Source organism: Rutidosis leptorrhynchoides, chromosome 2 (assembly GCF_046630445.1).
Source record: "Rutidosis leptorrhynchoides isolate AG116_Rl617_1_P2 chromosome 2, CSIRO_AGI_Rlap_v1, whole genome shotgun sequence".
NCBI classification, from domain to species: Eukaryota; Viridiplantae; Streptophyta; class Magnoliopsida; order Asterales; family Asteraceae; genus Rutidosis; species Rutidosis leptorrhynchoides.
Genome location: NC_092334.1, coordinates 83,109,115 through 83,128,668, shown reverse-complemented (window position 1 = coordinate 83,128,668; position 19,554 = coordinate 83,109,115). Strand labels below are relative to the sequence as shown.

Genomic DNA, 19,554 nt, shown 5'->3' with positions numbered 1-19,554 from the left:
AAATTTTAAAGTCTGAGTGGTTCTTAATGGGTCAGTAACAGGCTTCCATTTCTTAGGCAGTGAGTCAATGAATTTTTTGACTTGTTCAAATTCAGTATATGTGACCTTCAAGGTGAGCAAGTCAGCAACTAAAGAGTTAAACCTAATGAAGGTTTGCTTAAGGGTCTCACTTTTGTAGGCAAAGAACATTTCATATTCTCTTTTCAAAGCTATAATCTTATTTTGCCTAACTTCATCCATACTCTCATATGTAACATCAAGATAGTCTAACATGACTTTAGCATTTGATTTTCCTTTAATTAGTTTAAACAAATGGTTAGGTAATGTGATAGCTATCAAGGTTCTGATCTTAGGGTCAAGTCCAACACGGCGTTTGTCCTCATCCACCCATCTAGATGGGGGTAGCACAACTTCTCTACCAGGAATAGCAGGAGTGTCTGCTGTAGCAGGAACACTGCCAAGTGTTTTGGTAGGGATGAATGGACCATCAGTAGCAATGCCAGGCATGAGTGGGTCAATAGACTCAAGGTGAAGTAGAAACTTAGCCTTTCAGGTTTCATACTCATCTTCATCAAACTTAGGTGGTCTATTGGATGACCCATTTTCAAGGTAAGCTGAGTTTGTGTATGCAGCCATGAGAGAATTTAGATCCAAGATATTAAATTATCAAGACTGAAGCTCTGATACCAGTTGTTGGTCCCTTGATTAACAACAGGAGTATTGTAGAGGGGGGGTGAATACAATTCTTTTGTTTATCTTAACAGTTTATGCAAATTAGTATTCATGCAAGTAAACTAAATAAGAATCAAAGGTAATTTTTCAACGATTATTCTTTATTGATATAGATCACAAAGAATCACAACTATCCTTGGCGGAATGATAGTTGGCTGATACAGATTCACCTAAGTTATAGCTATTGAGGTTATCTAAAGCTATTACACGTTTGGACTCTTAATAAATAAAACCCACACCACTAGTTGTTACAATAGTGGATACATCAATTTATAGTAGTCCTATTAACCGTGTAATTGTTCTATTGTCCACTGGTACATAGGATGTCTGCACTTGTGGGGACAATCGTGTCAGAGAGCGTGCTCCCTTCTTTCCTCTTTGGTAGCTATTTGCAGGAACACTCCAATTCGGTTTGGCATCACTATTTGATTAAACAAATAGAATGTTGTGTTCCCTAGGTGTTGACAAAGGATAACACATGTCTGCACATGCGTTAAACTTCTGCAATCCCACGTGGTCTTGTAAGGTCACTTGTCAGCCGCCGACGCGTGTCCTTTTCTGTTCAACTTTGTCTTTGACTTCTGTTGAATAGTACAATTAATGTAGACCACTCAGGAAACTACTATGCTTGTAATGGAGCATAGATGTCTTGTGATGTATGCTGCTTTCAAGCCATGCTGGTTCTTCTATGCTGAGTCACTTGATATTCTTGAATTGCTGGGTACACATCATGTGCTGATTGAAGAATACTATCTACCTTGTGATGGTAGACTAGGCAGCATACTAGACACTCGACATAGCAATATTTGATGTCTATACATAAACAAACTTGTGCTGGTTGCACATTACATTTTAGTGCAAATAAATTTCTGTTTTGTTATAATTAAATCCTTAATTACTTTGGGGACTCAACAGTATGGGTTGAACATGCTCTGTCAGGTTGGGTTGACCCGTTAACACTATTTTGTCCATTTTTGTAAAAACTTTTTACATATAATTAAGTATGTCAATTATGATTACAAACTCAATATTTTAAAGGTAAACTACAGATATTTGAATAAAGTGACACATTAAGTAGTAGTGTTAAAATTACACCCATCACTTTAATAAATAATTTATTATTTTACCCATTTGATATAAAAACAACCCACATCGACCCACTCAAAATACACAAAGATAATATTTATGCATGTTTTTACAGGTTCTGGTGTTGTTACAGATACGTAAACCAGTTATCAAGCTAAAGTTATGTTATTTTCACTAATACCACTAGTAGTCATCTTATTAGCGAGTGTATTTAGGATATTGTATTCTAGTCAAGCATATAAAAACGTAGTCCTAGCGTCACTTTGTGTTTCCGTTATTTGCTTACTTCCATACTTCTACTATTATGTATAGTATACATTAGTATCGATTCCTTATGTATCCACCATCTTTTTTGATATATCCATCATAACTGTGCATTAACAGACTGTACTGTACAGTACAGTACATCGTGTTAATGCATATTCATAGGGGATATATCAATAAAAGATTATGGATATATCCCACACTTTACAATAAGGTTATAAAAGTATGTCATACTCATCTTTCTTGATTTGGCTTCTTTGGCATCATCAATTGGCAGCGTTTTGATCCTTGAATTCAAAAAAGAAGAGTAGAGTATGCAGAAGTTGAAAGAAGAGTTGAACTGCATGTACCTTTTTATCAAGTGCAATCACTTAAGTTGGATAGGGAAAAACATCTCATGCTTAGGCAAAAAGAGATGGAGATATAATGAAATATCCCAAGGCATACGATGAAAAAAAACGTTGACTCGAGATGAGTTCTATGATATATTTCAAAGGTGGCTTGATGTCACAAGACTATTAATGGATGATCCATATTCGTTGGATAAATCAGGGATGAAATACAATCAGTTTAGTATGCACTTGGAAAACGTGTCAGGTTGGGTCAGTTTGGGTGACGGGTTAAAATGGTTTTGGGTTGAAATAGGTCATGGGTCATGGGTCAAACGGGTCAGATTTTTAACGGGTCCATATGGGTCGGGTTGGGTAATGGGTCAAACGGGTCACGGGTCAAACATGTCAGATTTTTTAAACGGGTCAAATGGGTCTGGTTTAAATGGGTCGGGTCGGGTTACTTTTGAAACTTAGATGGGCTATTTTTCTGCACTAGTTGTTCCAATATATGATTGTTTTACGTTTATTAGGATGCAGAATTGTTACTTGAAGACAAACACAAATTAATCGAATTATTATCCATAATGATGGAACGGGCTTCAGGACAGAAATTGCTTAAAGAAGATGGAGCATGAGATGAAACAACAATAAATAGGTGAAACAGAACAACTTTTGTATGCATATTAGATAACGGATGCTTGGGTTCTAACTTTATGTTACTTTTATATATCTTTGAACGTATTGATTCCAACCATAATGGTTCTATTACACGAAACGAACTGAAAAACTTCATTATGGAAGTCAACTACGATGATATATTAATGGATGACGAAGTAGCAAAGATCATAATGAGACAGTTAGACATCGATGGAGATGGAGGTATTGATGAACAAGAATTCAAATCTGGTCTTGCAAAATGGCTTAAAGAGATCGATTTTGTAGCTTCTCGTAACCAACAAAAGCAGTTGCAGAACAATAACCAATTAAGAAGATACCATACTCACAAAGTTAAGAATGCTGCTTTCTTCTACTGCGCTAATTTCTTTTTTTTATTTTTATTTTTTGTGTATGCAGGAAAAAGATAGGTACCAACGAGCTGAGGTAAAAGCGAAAGCAGAGGAAAAGTTTAAGGCAATAATGCTATTGTTAGTCGGCATCTTTATCCTAACATTCTTGGTAGAGACTTTGGTTGAAAGTGTTCGAGAATTTTCAGAATCCGTACATATAGAGACATTTTATGTTTCATTCATCTTGGTTCTGTTGGCTACAAACTCTAGAGCAGCCATTGCAGCCATTAGAGCTTCAAGTCGGAAAAGATATCAAACAACATCCTTAACTTTCTCTGAGGTTTGTCCCTCACTTTATTATTCATTCATATTCATATATACTTAACTGGTGGTTTGAGTTGGTCATGCGGGTAAGAATAATCCGGTTAGGCAGCATACAGCAGAGCGAACATGGAAAAAATACTTTTACACACAAGTCTCACTAGCTAACAGATTCAAGTTTGTTAAAATGCAGATATACCACAAAGTGTTCATGAACAACATCCAGGGTTTTATTGTTCTTGTATCGGTTATATACTTTCGTGGTCTCATGAATAATGCCAACGGATTGGAAATAAGATTCAATGTATTCACCTCCCCTATCTGTTCTAAGTCTTTTAATCAAAGTATTTTGTTGCAATTCTACTTCAGTTTTAAATATTTTGAATTTATCTAATACTTCATCCTTAATATGTAACAAATAAACATAGCAAAACCTAAAAGCATCATCAATAAAAGTCACAAAATATTTCGTATTCCCTAAAGTAGGAGTTGCATGCGAATCACATAAATCACTATGTATTAATTCCAAAATTTCAGTATCACGATGTACATTTTGAAATGGTTTCTTAGTGATCTTTGTCAACATACACGTTTTACACTTTTCATTGTTCATGTCAAAGGCAGGTATTAAACCATCTTTAGACATATCTTGCATTCTTTTAAAGTGTATGTGTCATAGTCTAACATGCCAAAGCGTAGAATCATTTATGCTAACAGTTGTCATACAAGCAATGTTAATATTCACGTGATCAATATTAAGTCTAAACATTTCATTGCTCAAATAACCAAAACCAACAAACAAACCATGCTTAGATAAAATAAACTTATCAGATTCAAAAACTTGTTTGTAACCACAATTATTCAACATACTACTAGAAACCAAGTTTTTCCTAATTTGTGGTACATGCAAAACATTAAACAAAGAAATAACTTTTCCAGAACTAAAGCTTAAATTCACACTTCCATGTCCATGAACAGAGGCTGTTGACTCATTTCCCGTATGAAGAATTGAGCCATCAGTCATCGACTCATAAGTCTTGAACCAACATATATCCTTGCACACATGAGTAGTAGCACCTGAGTCAACCCACCATACAACATCATCATCCTACACAAAATAAGTCTCAAATATATACGAAACATAATAATTCTGAATTGAATTATTAAATATATTCTGACCTTTCGAGTTTTGGTTGTTCGAACCATTGCCCGAGCCAGTAATGCTAGATCCCTTAGCATTTTTAGTGTCAAACACAACCTTGCAATCCCTTTTCAAGTGTCCAGGGTTACCACACTTCCCACAAGTCAATTTAGACTTCTTATTTGGATCAGCTTTGTTATTACTTTGATGCTTACGTTTACCCCTTTTCTCATTATTACCAGGGAACCTTTTATGTTCCGCCATATTGACAGCAGACGTACTAGAAACTTCGTTACTCTTTGGCTTGTCATTATCCTGCTGCCTGAGAGATTCTTCAATACGCAGATGACTACCCAACTCAACAAGAGTTAACTCCTCCTTCTTATGTTTCAAAAAATATTTAAATTCTTTCCAAGAATGAGGTAGTTTATAAATGATACTTAAGACTTGAATAAACTCATCCATGTTCATCTTGTGTTGTGTGAATTGATCAAGTATACGAATGAGCTCATTATGTTGTTCCATGAACGGTCTAGAATCGATCATCTTGTATTAATTAAAATTACTCACTAGGAACTTTTTACTAGAAGCATCTTCAGACATATACTTGGTTTCCAACATGTCTCACAGTTCTTTAGCAGATTCAACATTCTGATAAATGTCGAAAAGGGAATCAGCCATACTATTGAGGATTAAACCTCGATCGATGTAGTCGTCGTTGTCCCACTTGTTTCTTTGTCGAATCTTTTCAACAGTAGCATCATCACCATCATCTTCAGGAATTGGGGTGCTGATTACATATACCACACTCATGTTGCTCAGAAGGAAGTGCATCTTCTTCTGCGATCTCCGAAAATCAATTCCTTCAAACTTATCAAGTGTGGAGAAATTCGTCATCATGTGCTTCATCGTAGCCGGCTAGACGCCATCGATTGTAACAGATAATTACTTTCGATTGTTGGAGGTTTGAAATTTTTCATGTAGGGTAAAATAATCGATAGCCGGATAAATCACTGAATCGTGGTATCACTTTGGGATAAGACAGAGATTGCGTTCTTGTTTATGGCAACAAAAAAACAAGAACATGTTGCAGAAGAGTATTTATGTTTTTCGTATTCTATATGCTCATGAATAAATCATTTATTTATTTATAGACACCCGTACTTATGAGAGAAGATATATTCGAATCAATTGGCCGATTGAATCTCCATAAATATCTCCCATAATATTCAAAGTGGTTAAGATAATAATCTTTTCCATAAACAATAATTATTCTTTCCACAAATATAAGCATAAGTGGTTACAGGAAAAAAGAAAAAAATTCTTCTGTACTTCACTAAAAACTTGGACAGCACGAAAAACTAAAAAATTTGACTAAGTGTTTTCCATGCTGCTTCTTAAGAGGGAGCATGAATCCTTGCTGCCTCTTGTGCTCCTTCTTCAGAGGGAGCACCAACCAGCGAGAGCACCAACCAGCATAACACTGAAAGAATTTTTACAAGTCTTTTTGCTGCTTCCTCTCATACTACCTCTTGTGGTGCCTCTTCTTCAGAGGGAGCACTAGACACTTAGTCAAATTTCAAGCATCAAACTTGTGCTGCCTCTTGTTTTACCTCTTCAGAGGGAGCACCAGACACTTAGTCAAATTTCAGCTGATTAAGAAGACCCAACACAGGAAAACACTTAGTCAAATTTTTGCTGACTAAGTATACATAGTATGAAAACACTTAGTCAAAATTTCGAATAGACCATGATAGTAAATGATAGAAAATTACTTTTTGGTGTACACTCCGTACCTCCTAACCTATTTACAAGTGTAGATCAAATCCCTCAATTACACTAAATTTCCAAAAAAAACATACGATCCCCACCATTTCGGGGTGTGATTTGTGATCTCAACCATGTCTCAGGATCAAATTACCCGGTCATGGTCCTGATCGTGACAAAGAATACCCTGCATATCAAGTGTTCGATCAAATGCCTCAACAAAATTTTTTTTGTCAAAAGTGACTGAAATCAAGAAATTGAATAATGAGTCACATACAAGTCAAGGTCACACATAATATACTTACAATTCAAGCCGTTGCTTTTGCTTTACTTGTCGCAGATTCTATTCTAACTGCATCATCGCATATGTTCGTTGTAAGTATATTAATTTCTTGATTTGTTGTTGGCTCATCTTTAGATAACGTTGATTTAGTATGCGTTTGTTTAGCCCCCCCCCCCCCCCATTATCAAATACATCTTTCTCTCCTTCTCTCTCTTGCATACATCTGACTTCCGGTAAACATTCCGGCAATTAATCTTACAATCGTTTGTCTTTTTATTATTTTAATTTTAATTCAGTTCTAGTACAATGTTCAACATACCTACATCACCTTTCACCCCTAATCAACCTACTGCAAACCGCCCTCATCGCTATACCCATACCTTGAACAACACCAACCACATCAAATATCAACCGGACAATGTAGGAATCTGGGTCAAGGTGGAAAAGAATCGAAGCAATCACTCTGAACAGACTCACACCAAGCAGACCCAAATAGGTGAAGACTTCCCTCATCTCAGCCGCCACCAATACAACCCTAAACCCCACCTAAACCCTAGATTAAATTCTGCAAGCAATATGATTTATCAAAGATTCAAACAACAGGAACAAGCCAGAAATCTTATTCACAATTTCGGTAACCCTACAACTTCCAACAAACCACCACAACCGTTAAACAAAAACATCACATCCTTCCTATTTTTTAACTTCCCTGAAACTTGGACCGCTGCCAACCTGTGGGGTCTTTTCAAAAAATACGGTGACCTTTTTGAAGTTTACATCCCAAAGACAAGATTAAAAAATGGTAAAAGATATGGTTTCGTACGGTTCAAGAATGTGCACAACCATCAGATTGATATGTTACTTCGTAAACTTAACTTGGTGGAGGCTGATGGTATGCTACTTGTTGCATACAAAGCTCACGATCGAAATCCTCCAAACACCCACAAAACCATAAACCAACACACCAAACAGAAAACTAATCAATCCCCTGCCTCGAAACCAACCTATATCCCAACCAACCTCACCGATGAACGCAATTACGCCGATGTCGTTTACAACAAAAAACAGACTGTGTCCTCGCTTCATACAAAAGAATTCTCTGTCAAAATACCCACTGATGAAAAACTCATTGATATTCTTGGTCATGCCATAATCGGGAAAATAAAAGTTATCGAACACCTTGAATACTTCAATGAAATTTGCAAATCAGAAAATCTCCTCGGATTTGAATCAAAATATCTTGGTGGGAGAGATGTCATGCTCATCTATGAGGACAAAAGACTAGCACTTGAGATGCTAAGCGATAAGAAAAACCCTTTATGGAATTGGCTAGACGATATACAACCTTGGGACCCGGAGGAATATTCATCTTCGGGTCGACTTGTTTGGATCGACATCAAGGGGGTCCCTATTACTTGTTGGTCTGAAGTTACGTTCAACAAAATTGCAAGCTGTTGGGGTGAGGTCATCAAACTTGAAAATTGTTCCATTGAAGTTAAAGGTTCACAAGATCTATCTCTTGGCAAGGCACTAATCAAAACGAATTATCACGCTCTTATCAACGGTCTTGTCTACATTCATCACGACAATAAAATCACCCCTGCCTATGTGAACGAAAATAATTTGCAACCTATTGATTTCAACTCCATCGATAACGAATCTTCATGCTGGGACGATGATGATCATACCGAGGATTATATCTCTGATGAGGATTCGTGCATGGATGGTGATCAAAAAGACGATGACCAAGCCTCTCAACCGAAAAAACTAGACTCACCAGGTAATCCATCGGTCCAACATAACACCGGTGACACTTTGTTTTCTTCAAAAAAGATGAATGCTACCACCTTCCCAACCAACCATATTAATTGCCACCCAACTGAATTTAGCGAATCTCAAAGTCAAAACATTCATATTACCCAAGAGGATTCCCACGTTTCGGATACCCAACATGTTAACCACCTACACAGTCACCAAAAACCCTATCATAACTCCTCACCCAACTCCCCATGCCCCACCGTAACTCACATGCCCAATGCCAATGAACCAAATATCCCTATAAGCCCAATCCAAATCATAAATAACTTAATAGCTGAAAAGCCCATTGACTCTCATACCTCATCCTCACACGAGCCCAACAAGCAGACTATGGACCCGATCTGTGAATTAAATAAGCCTATTACCGAATTGAATTCACCGTCCGAATCTGTAGATGAGGATACCACAGCTTCGGCTTCACCCACAGATAATAACATCCAAGGAGATAATTCAAATGTTAACCCTAGCCAACTGCCTATAATCGAAGAAACCGATATCTTCTGCAACCTGTCTATTGCTACCAATAAATCAAAAGGTAAAGGATCAAAAAAATCTAAAGCCATGGGTAAAGCAAGTTCGAAAATCCTCAGTTACGATACCACATACTTTAAGAAGAAAGCTCACGACAACTTGGTACCAAGCCCTTCAAAGCCAATTACACATGCTAATCCACCTTCTGATCTCAACAAAAAAGGCTCTAGGTCAAAATTTTTATATGTTAAACAATGTGCTAGAAGCGGACAAAAGCTGAAACTGTCACAACTTTCTAGAAAGACGACATCATCTACTAGTAAAAAGCCATCGAGCAAAGGTGGGAACCGATCAAAATTGACCTCTTCCAACACTATCGACACCAATGAATTCGGCCAAGAGCTGGGAATTCGTTGGACCGCGGATCACTGACCTCCTATCATCCACTCCCTCTGTAAGTTTCTCAATGTCTTGTATTTCTCTTAATATTCGGGGTGTGGGACAATCGGGTAAAATAAAATGGCTTAAAAAAATATGCATTGAGGAAAATCCGATTATTCTAGGTCTACAAGAAACCAAATGTGCTCAATCTCCTGACTCCCTAATTGAATCGTTTTGGTATAATTCGAACTTTCAATTTGTACAAAAGGATGCAATCGGGGCATCAGGGGGTTTACTCTTAATTTGGGATCTAACCACTTTTTCTTTCGAACAAGCCCTAGAGGGGGAATTCTTTATCGCCATTAAAGGGACATGGGCGGGTTACAATTCTGACATTGTAATTGTAAACGTCTATGGCCCGCACTCCCACCAGAAAAAAATCAAATTTTGGGCAGAACTCACAAACCTAATCAATTACATCAATGTCCCTCACATCATTTTCGGTGACTTCAATGAAGTCAGATCCAAATCCGAACGTCTCAACTGTAATTTTAAACAAACATGGGCTGATAACTTCAATAACTTCATAAATAACTCGAATTTAATCGACCTTCCTTTAGGGGGAAAGAAGTTCACCCGTATCTGTATTAATAAAATGAAATTCAGTAAACTCGATCGATTCCTTATCTCTGAAAATATCCTAAATCTATGGCCAGACATCTCCTCCAAAACCCTTGATCGAGACCTCTCAGATCATTGCCCAATCATACTCAAAAATTCATTCATCGATTTCGGCCCTAAACCTACGCGCGTCTTCAACACTTGGCTAAACCTACCAAATGCTGATGATATCATAAAAGCCACATGGCTACTCCCCGTACCCGGTAACCGCCCAGACTGTATCTTTCGAAATAAATTAAAAAACGTTAAACTCGAACTTAAAAAATGTAGTCATCAATTAAACAACCTTGACAACGAAATCAAAATGCACTTGAACGCCTCCAATGAATGGGAAAAACTCGCGGAATCTAGACCTCTAACCGAAATCGAAAGAAAATCTTGGTTAAACGATAAAATGCAACACTTTGAAAAAGAAAAAAAGAAAACTAACATGCTCAAACAAAAAGCACGAATTAAATGGAACCTCGAGGGCGATGAAAACTCCAAATACTTTCACAACTACATTAAACGACGCATAAGCAAAAACAACATCCGTGGCATATCACTAAATGGATCATGGTCAGAAGAACCTAACACAATAAAAAACGAAGCTCTTAAATATTTCGAAACAATTTTCACATCCAAAAAGAGAAAAGGGATATGCCCGTTTGAAAATGAACCTAACCGCTCCTACATATCCCACACGGATAATCTCCTCCTTGAAGCCCGTTTTTCTGAAAATGAAATATGGGATGCACTTCATGGTTGTGACAGCTCAAAGGCCCCCGGTCCTGACGGCTTCAACATGAAATTCTTCAAGAAATACTGGTGGTTGATAAAAGACGATCTCATCAATGCCCTTGAATGGTTTTGGTGTAATTCCGAAATATCCAAAGGCTGCAATGCATCTTTTTTCACACTAATTCCTAAGAAAGCCAACCCAATTGGTTTCAACGAATATCGCCCAATATGTCTAATCGGTAGCTACTATAAAATCCTCACCAAAATTCTTGCAAACCGCATCTCAAAAGTTATCCACAAATTAATCGGAATTGAACAAACCGCTTTCCTGAAAGGTCGAAACATCTTAGATAGTGTCCTAATCGCAAATGAAATAATAGATGAACTCAAAAGGAAGAAACAAAAAGGCCTCATTTTCAAAGTTGATTTTGAAAAAGCCTTCGATTGCATAGAATGGGACTTCCTTTTCGACACTATGAAATTCATGGGCTTCGGACCTAAATGGATCAGCTTTATTCGTGCTTGCCTCTCCTCGTCTTCCATCTCCATTCTCATTAATGGATCCCCAACCAGGGAATTTTCTCCCGGCAGGGGTATCCGTCAAGGAGATCCCATTTCCCCCTTTCTATTTATCATTGCCGCTGAAGGCCTTAACATCCTCACTAAGCGTGCAATTGCAAACGACCAATTCCGTGGCATCTGCGTTGGACACGAAAAGATTGTGGTATCACACCTCCAATATGCGGATGACACTATCTTCTTTGGCGAATGGAGCAAACGCAATGCAAAGAATACCTCTAAATTATTAAAATGTTTCGAAAATATCTCCGGACTTAAGGTAAATCTTAAAAAAAGCAATCTTTACGGAATTGGGGTCCCGAAAAAGGATGTTGAGGAAATGGCTACTTATATCGGATGCTCGGCCGGCTCAACCCCTTTCACATACCTCGGGTTACCCATCGGCACTCCTTCCACAAAAGCCTCCACTTGGCAACCAATCATTGAAAAATTCGATAAACGTTTCTCCGACTGGAAAGCGAAATCCATATCTTTTGGTGGTCGCTTAACCTTAATCAAATCGGTCCTCACTAGCATCCCTTTATACTACTTTTCCCTATTTCATGCACCCATTAAAATAATTAACACACTCGAAACAAAATGAAGGAAATTTTTTTGGGGTGGGGCGGAAGCGGATAACAAAATTAACTGGATTAAATGGGAACACATCCTCTTACCTTATGAAAAAGGCGGGTTAAACATCGGGTCCTTAATTTGCAAAAACATATCTCTACTTTGCAAATGGTGGTGGAGATTCTTTAATGAAAAAAATGCACTTTGGGTTAAAATTATATCGAGCATTTACGGGGAGGGGGGGGGGGGGGTTTCTACTAACGTTTTCTCAAGAAATGTTGCAGGTCGCACAATTTGGAATGAAATCATCAAAGCAGGGAAAACTGCGGACAGCTACGGAGCAAACTTCACAAATTCAATTTCCAAAAATATCGGAAATGGCTCAAACACCAAATTTTGGCATGACAACTGGTGCGGCACAGAAAAATTTTGTAATCAATTTCGAAGATTATTCATGCTTGAATCAAACAAAAACATCACGGTTGCGGAAAGACTCAAGATAATCAACTCAACAACAACTACTTCATGGAATTGGTCCCGTACACCCAACGGTAGATGCCTCACCGAATTAACAGAACTAAATCACCTTATAGAAACAATCAGTCTCTCAGATAAGCCTGATACCTGGAAATGGAATCTTGACCAATCCGGCATATTTACAACAAAAGCATTAGCCACCATCCTCGACAACCTAAAACTTGATACACCATCTTCTACCTTTAAGACACCTAGAAATAAACTCTTACCCCAAAAAATTAACATCTTCATTTGGAGAGTTCTATACGGGAGAATCCCGACGCGCGTAGAACTCGACAAAAGAGGTGTTGATCTCGACTCAATTCTTTGCCCACTATGCAACCTACACACAGAGTCTATTGAACACATACTATTTCAATGCACGCTTTCAACATCTATCTGGAATTCAATCCTACAATGGTGGAACCTCCCCGTAGACACCTTCACCAATCTCCGTGACATAATCTTAAATGATCAGTCCCTCACTACGCAACAAAATGGTTCCAACATTTGGCTAGCCGTTAAATGGGCATCCACTTACATCATCTGGAAATACAGGAATCTTAAGGTTTTCGGCAAAAAAGAATGGTGCACCGCCACAATTTTATCTGAAATCCAAACACAATCATTCGCATGGATATCCAAAAGACACAAAAAATCAACGGTTATGTGGCATCAATGGCTAATCAATCCCGTCTCATATATCTCCTCGAATCATCAAAGATCTGGCATTGGTTAATTGTAACATGTCCTTTACATAGTCCTAGTCGTTAGATCATTCTTGACTTGGTTGTCCATTTTCACTTGGTTAAATGGGGAGCGTCAACCGACTTTGTCATCGCAAGTGCGGTACTGTCTGGTTGCCTCTTCCCAGCTTGATGTCTCAAGTCCTGGGATGTCTATGGCCTCCTCGTTCATGAATGTGTATAGTTTTCATATTCGGACTCATTAAATTGTATAGTTATAGGGCTTTGTAACTCTCCGATATATGAATAAAAGTTTTTTGCTTGCTTTTCAAAAAAAAAGTATATTAATTTTACTAATTAGTTCTCACCAATAAAGATATAAAGAAAGATAGTAATGGTAACACATATAGTTAAACCGGTATGGATGGGAGTAATAAATGGTTGCCACCGATCTAAATCAGCACATTAGAATAATCTTAATGGTAACACATAGAGTGAAAAATCTTATTAATTTTAATTCCTGTTTTTTTTCAAAAAAAAAAAAAAAAAAAAAAAAAAAAAAAAAAAAAAAAAAAAAAAAACTAGAATAAAGCGTACACAGTAATAAAAAGTGTGTGTGTGTGTGTGTGTGTGTGTATATATATATATATATATATATATATATATATATATATATATATATATATATATATATATATATGTATGTATGTATGGGAGGGATCCACTGAGAACTCACTAAGAGTGAGAACCTGAGAACTCAAATTCGAACAAAAAAAGACGCGGCCGAACAATTTTGTGGTTAGTCGAACAAAAATTAAGATGCATGAAAATCACATGTTCTACATTTTCTGTTGGGTTCTACAAAATTGTAGAACGAAAATTCGTTCGAATTGGGGAAAATTGTTAGGCAGCCTGATTTTTTGTTCGGTTCTACAAAATTTTGGTTCGGTTCTACAAAATTGTAGAACGAAAATTGGTTCGAATTTCTTTTTTTTTGTTCGAATTTCACCTGTTTTTTTCAAAATTCAAATTTTTTTTTTGATTTAACCCGATTTAGAGTTTAGGGTTTAGGGTTTTCGGGTTTACTCCGTAAACCCTCAACCCTAAACCCTAAACTCTAAACCGTTCGTGTAAAAAACTCATTCTAAACCCTAAATCTAAACCCCTAAACCCTAAAATCTAAACCCTAAATCTAAACCCTAACTTAATTTGATGAAAAATGATGTAAAACAAGTGTAGAACAGCATGTTCTACATGTGTTCTACATCATGTTCTACATAAAAATGTAGAACAAAAATAGCACTTGCATCTAGCCAAAATAGTTCGACCCTCTGGAAAATTGTTCGCCCGCCAAAAAAATTGTTCGAATATGTGATTTTTTGTTCGGTCGCGTCCTATTTTTTGCTCGACTACCTTAGTTCTCAGAGTTCTCATTCCTAAAATGTTCTCATTTGATCTCTCTAATATATATATATATATATATATATATATATATATATATATATATATATATATATATATATATATATATATATATATATATATATATATGGGTGTCACTTGTTAGGATTTGCGGACCCAAACAATACATGTGACTACACTAATCACAAAACACACGAACAACAAACGAATAAAATAAAGCATAAACGATAAACGTAAATGATGCAAAGATTTAACATGGTCATATCTCAACTCCAACATAGAGAAAGTTTAATTCACGGACACAAATCATAGATTTTTCATTATAATTTTCACACCTTTTGACAAAAATGTGTTGTCACACCTTTTGGTGAACATATACAATGAATAGTTACATCATTTCATGAAAAGTGACAATAATTAATGAAGAGTTATGTCTTTAAGCGAAAAAGACACCAATTAACAAACAGGACCGTCTCAATAATTTAAAGACCCTAGACGAATATAACAAATGGGACCACATATTCGTTATAATTTTTTTCTACGCATAAAAAATAATACTCCAATCTATATCTATTCATTTACTTACTTTGTATTTAACTATTAAAAATAAGGCATTTTAACTTAGTTTGACAATTTTTTATTTGATTTTATTAAATATATTGAGAAAAATATTTACATTTTCAAAATTTTGGACCCTTCCAAATTTTTGGACTCTTCCAAATTTTTGGGCTTAGGCGGTATGCTCAAAGACACCTCTCCTAACCATCATAACATTTCAAATTATTGACCATAGTTAGCTTAAACAAGTGTGTAATAAAGCTTAACTCAAAATCAATTAGTCTCAAGTAAATCACAAGCAAACAAAATGGCCGATACAATCACCAATTAACTACATATGCTACATTAGTATATAAGAGATGATTTACCAAGTAGGATGTATGATGCATGACGCATGACGTATTCTGTTTTAAATGAACATGGTTATATCTTTACAAAATTACAATATGTTGGTTGTGAAGCATTGATATATATTAAAAACTTCGTTTGTAAATTGTAACATTCTGGATGATGAGAACTTGGACTCTGATGTGCATTTAAAAACTATATAAATTCTGATTCATTATTGTTTAATATGACTTGCTAGGATTCCTCTTTTATTTAATTTGTTTTCTTGTATTTTATTGTTTTTGTGAAAAGACCTTAAGAATAGTACTGGTTGACTTTGAATTTGTATGGTTTACTAGATTTCATACCTAAGCTTCTATAAATTTTACTGAATGTGAAAGACAATTCATTCAATCCAGTTACCATTTTTAAAATGGGAAAATTAGCTACAACAATTGCATTTCATCTTACTTTGATTCTTTTTGTGTTAGCGGGTAACGCAACTAGTCGTCATTTGCACTATCATGCTACCGATTTGGTGTCGGATGGTGTTAGTGATGGTGGTGGCGATCAAGAAGAAGAATCGTCTCTACATCTGAAAGGAATATTGGGTTCATCTGAAGTGGAATGTGAACTAATGTACGGATTTCTGCCATGTTCGAGCAATATACCTAGTCATCTGGTTCTGATTGTTATATATGAGTTCCTGCTATATCATGGTGAATCTTTTGCTGGTGGTGATGGACAGATATTTCGTGTTCTTGGCAAGAATTTTTATGTTTCGGTTTTTACTCAGCTTCTTGACTCTTTACCAGATTCTGTGATTCTTCTTAGTAAGTTCTATCTTAATCTTAACTACTATTAACCATTGATAATAAATATATTATTAATTCGAATTAATCATTTAATGTCAGCAACTGGGCTGTTGACTAGCAAAGAAAAAGCTCAAGATTATGTCGTAACGGGTGCTGGGTTGCTAGCTGGTTCGTCCGTATTACTTCTCACTCTTTTGTGGGGAGTATGTTTTTTGGCTGGCAGAAAAGAATTTCATGTCAAACCTGGTTTTGAAGAACAAACTCAACTGATGCAACTCTTAAAAGGTTGAATTTGCATCCTTCAATTCCCTTAACAATTGTACTCTCTCCGTCTAAAGAGAGTGTCATTAGGAATTTTTGTTGGATTTAAGATAGGTTATGTTACAATTTTGTACTTATAATCAAGGTAAGTTTGATTAAATTTATTTAAAATATGAGTGACTGATAGTAACAAATTAGGGTAAATAGGAGAGTTTAATGGTATTTATTATCTTTAAAAAAAAAATGGTATTTATTAGTTAGTTGGACAAAGTTACAACCAAACATAACTGGACACTTATGTTCTTTTGGGATCGGTGATGAGAACGTAACTGGACAATTATTTTGGGACATATATAAATAGTAAGGTGAACACTTATTTTGAGACTGAGGGGTAGTTGAATTGAACTAATAATTTGTTTATTTGTAAAGGTTCTGGTGTTGTTACAGATGCGGAAACTAGTTATCATGCCAAAGTTATGTTCTTTTCACTGATCCCATTTGTGGTCATCCTATTGCCGAGTCTATTTGGTGTATCGTATACTAGTCCAGAATACAAGATAGTCCTTCTTGTGTCACTTTCCACTTCAGTTATCTGCTTAATCTCTTACTTTTTCTATCAGGTTCGAATAATTACAATAATTGTATCTATGGCAAAAGGAAATTGGAGCATATCTTACATAATTCTTGATTATTTGCCTTTGTTTTGCAGTATGTGGATAGAGATAAACGGATACAGAAAAGGAGAGTGGAGTATGCTGAAGTTGAACATAAAATCGAAATGCATGTTCCTTTTTATGAAGTACGGGCACTTATGCTTGACAGAGAGAAAAATCTAATCATTAGGCAAAAAGACATGGAAAAGGAGCTGAACAAATCTGAGAATAACAAAAGTTCAATGACCAAGGAAGAGTTTTATGCTAAGTTTGAAAAATGGCTTGATGGCACAAGAGAATTAATGGATAATCCATATTCGTTAGAGGATTCAGAGACTGAATACGATCAGGTCAGTTCAACATAAAAAAAACTAGTTCAACACTTTGCATGAATATTTATATAAAGAAAATTTATTGATTGAATCTCAGGTTGTGGAATTGTTACTAGAAGAAAAGAACAAATTGATAAAATTAGTATCCCTTACGGAACGTAAATTAATTGAACATTACGGATCAGTAGATGTCTCTGCCTTCGAGAGGTGAGCCGTGACTAATTGTTATGCATATTTGAAAACATTCTGGTTTAAGATTGCGTTTGATAAAACTTAATGAATAAGTGGTGAATAGTTCATAATCTAAATGATTCAAAGGTTCTAAATGAATCCGTAATAACTTGTTTGATAATCATTTTGAATGAATAGTGTAAATGAGGCAAAATTACCTTATAAATCTTTTACATGAATAAAAAACAATATAGTTGTTTAATATGTGTTCTTGAATTTTCAGATTTTTTGAAGAAATTGATACTAATAAAGATGGATCGATTTCACGTAATGAACTGAAACGATTCATTATCAGAGTCAACCATCGTGAGGTACTAGTCGATGATGAGATGGTGGAGATCATAATGACTTATTTAGACGTTGATAGAAATGGAAACATTGACAAAAAAGAATTCATCGCGGGGCTTGAACGATGGCTCACGGAATTAAAAAAGCGACAAAACGACAATATAACAGTAAGGATCATCATCATCATCAGCAGCATCATAATAAGATGTTGGTTCTTTTTTATAGTTATAGATGAGTAATTAATAAATTAAATGCTTATTTTGTGCAGAAAAAGGAACTGGTAGAGGCAGAGGCAAAGGCGAAGGCAAAGGTGAAGAAGAATGAAAAATATAAGGCGTTAATACTTTTGTTTGTTGGAATCGGAATTTTAACAGTTTTGGCTGAGCCTTTAGTTGAAAGTGTTCGAAACTTTTCAGAATCTGTCAACATTGAGCCTTTTTTCGTATCGTTCATCCTAGTCCCGTTGGCTACAAACGCTAGATCGGCTATTGCAGCCATTAGAGCTGCGCATCAGCAGAGATATTATACAGCATCTTTAACTTTCTCAGAGGTATTATTTAATTGGGTTGACTTTGACCCGTTTCTAACCTGTAATGACCTATTCACAAGTAAATGCGTCAAGATTGCCATTCTATTCATACTTGTACTTGTAATTGACAAACTCAATTTGCTTGAAATGCAGATATACCACAAAGTTTTCATGAACAACATCCAGGGATTTTCTGTTCTTGTATCGGTCATCTATTTCCGTGGGCTGACGTGGCATTTCTCAGCTGAGCTTATAGTTGTAATCTTTGTTTGCGTTATTATGGGACTTCTTACTAGTTTCAGACAAAAGTTTCCAAACTGGACCTTGCTCATTGCTTTACCTCTTTATCCGTTATCTTTAGTCGTGGTTTACTTTGTCAACGATGCGTTTCAGTTTACTTAAAACTTGATCTAGACTAGATTCTTATTATATAATAATACATTGGCTCACTTTGATGATTGTGTTGCTGCTGCTTCTTTGTTGTCATTATAAACTGATTTTTGCACCGATGATCCTTCGTTTATATATCAATTTGCATGCCACATCCTTGTCAGTTTTTTAGCTCCGGTGGTCCTTTAATTCTACAAATGTTTCCTTGGTAGTCCCTCTGCCTATTTTCCGTTAATGTCTGTTAAGTGCCATCACTTGATGATGTTTAATTCATCTTAAACGACATCACGTGATGCCACTCAACGGACATTTTTAACCGTAAATAGACGGAGGGACCACTAAGGCAACATTTGTAAAATCAAGGGACCACCAGAGCTAAAAAAATATTGCCAGGGACGCGACATGTAAATT

General features: G+C 36.1%; 2 protein-coding genes and 1 pseudogene across 3 annotated transcripts; all 3 read left to right on the top strand.

Annotated features, from left to right (window-relative positions):
- The first annotated feature begins 271 nt into the window (after nt 1–271).
- LOC139888030 (sodium/calcium exchanger NCL2-like) lies at nt 272–4,384 on the top strand (annotated as a pseudogene).
- Nucleotides 4,385–12,589: 8,205 nt separating this feature from the next.
- LOC139888029 (uncharacterized) lies at nt 12,590–13,390 on the top strand. Its single transcript, XM_071871064.1, has one exon. The coding sequence runs from the start codon at nt 12,590–12,592 to the stop codon at nt 13,388–13,390; it is 801 nt and encodes a 266-aa protein (XP_071727165.1).
- Nucleotides 13,391–16,073: 2,683 nt separating this feature from the next.
- On the top strand, nt 16,074–19,191 carry LOC139891094 (sodium/calcium exchanger NCL2-like). Of its 2 annotated transcripts, none has more exons than XM_071874022.1 (8): nt 16,074–16,477; nt 16,559–16,744; nt 17,168–17,340; nt 17,430–17,723; nt 17,803–17,912; nt 18,160–18,391; nt 18,493–18,774; nt 18,907–19,191. In XM_071874022.1, the coding sequence occupies exons 1-8, from the start codon at nt 16,078–16,080 to the stop codon at nt 19,153–19,155; spliced, it is 1,926 nt and encodes a 641-aa protein (XP_071730123.1). In that variant the 5' UTR covers nt 16,074–16,077; the 3' UTR covers nt 19,156–19,191. The 2 variants fall into 2 exon arrangements, with proteins under 2 accessions (XP_071730123.1, XP_071730122.1); XM_071874021.1 differs by having other exon boundaries at nt 17,150–17,340.
- The last annotated feature ends 363 nt before the right edge of the window (nt 19,192–19,554 follow it).

What these genes read in the sequence shown, in the direction of transcription:
- LOC139891094 (XM_071874021.1), top strand. Translation starts at nt 16,078, where the DNA reads ATGGGAAAATTAGCTACAACAATTGCATTTCATCTTACTTTGATTCTT. An exon ending in ACTGATGCAACTCTTAAAAG is followed by an intron (nt 16,745 to 17,149) that starts GTTGAATTTGCA and finishes TTATTTGTAAAG; the next exon opens with GTTCTGGTGTTGTTACAGAT. An exon ending in GACAAAACGACAATATAACA is followed by an intron (nt 18,392 to 18,492) that starts GTAAGGATCATC and finishes TATTTTGTGCAG; the next exon opens with AAAAAGGAACTGGTAGAGGC.
- LOC139888029 (XM_071871064.1), top strand. Translation starts at nt 12,590, where the DNA reads ATGCTTGAATCAAACAAAAACATCACGGTTGCGGAAAGACTCAAGATA.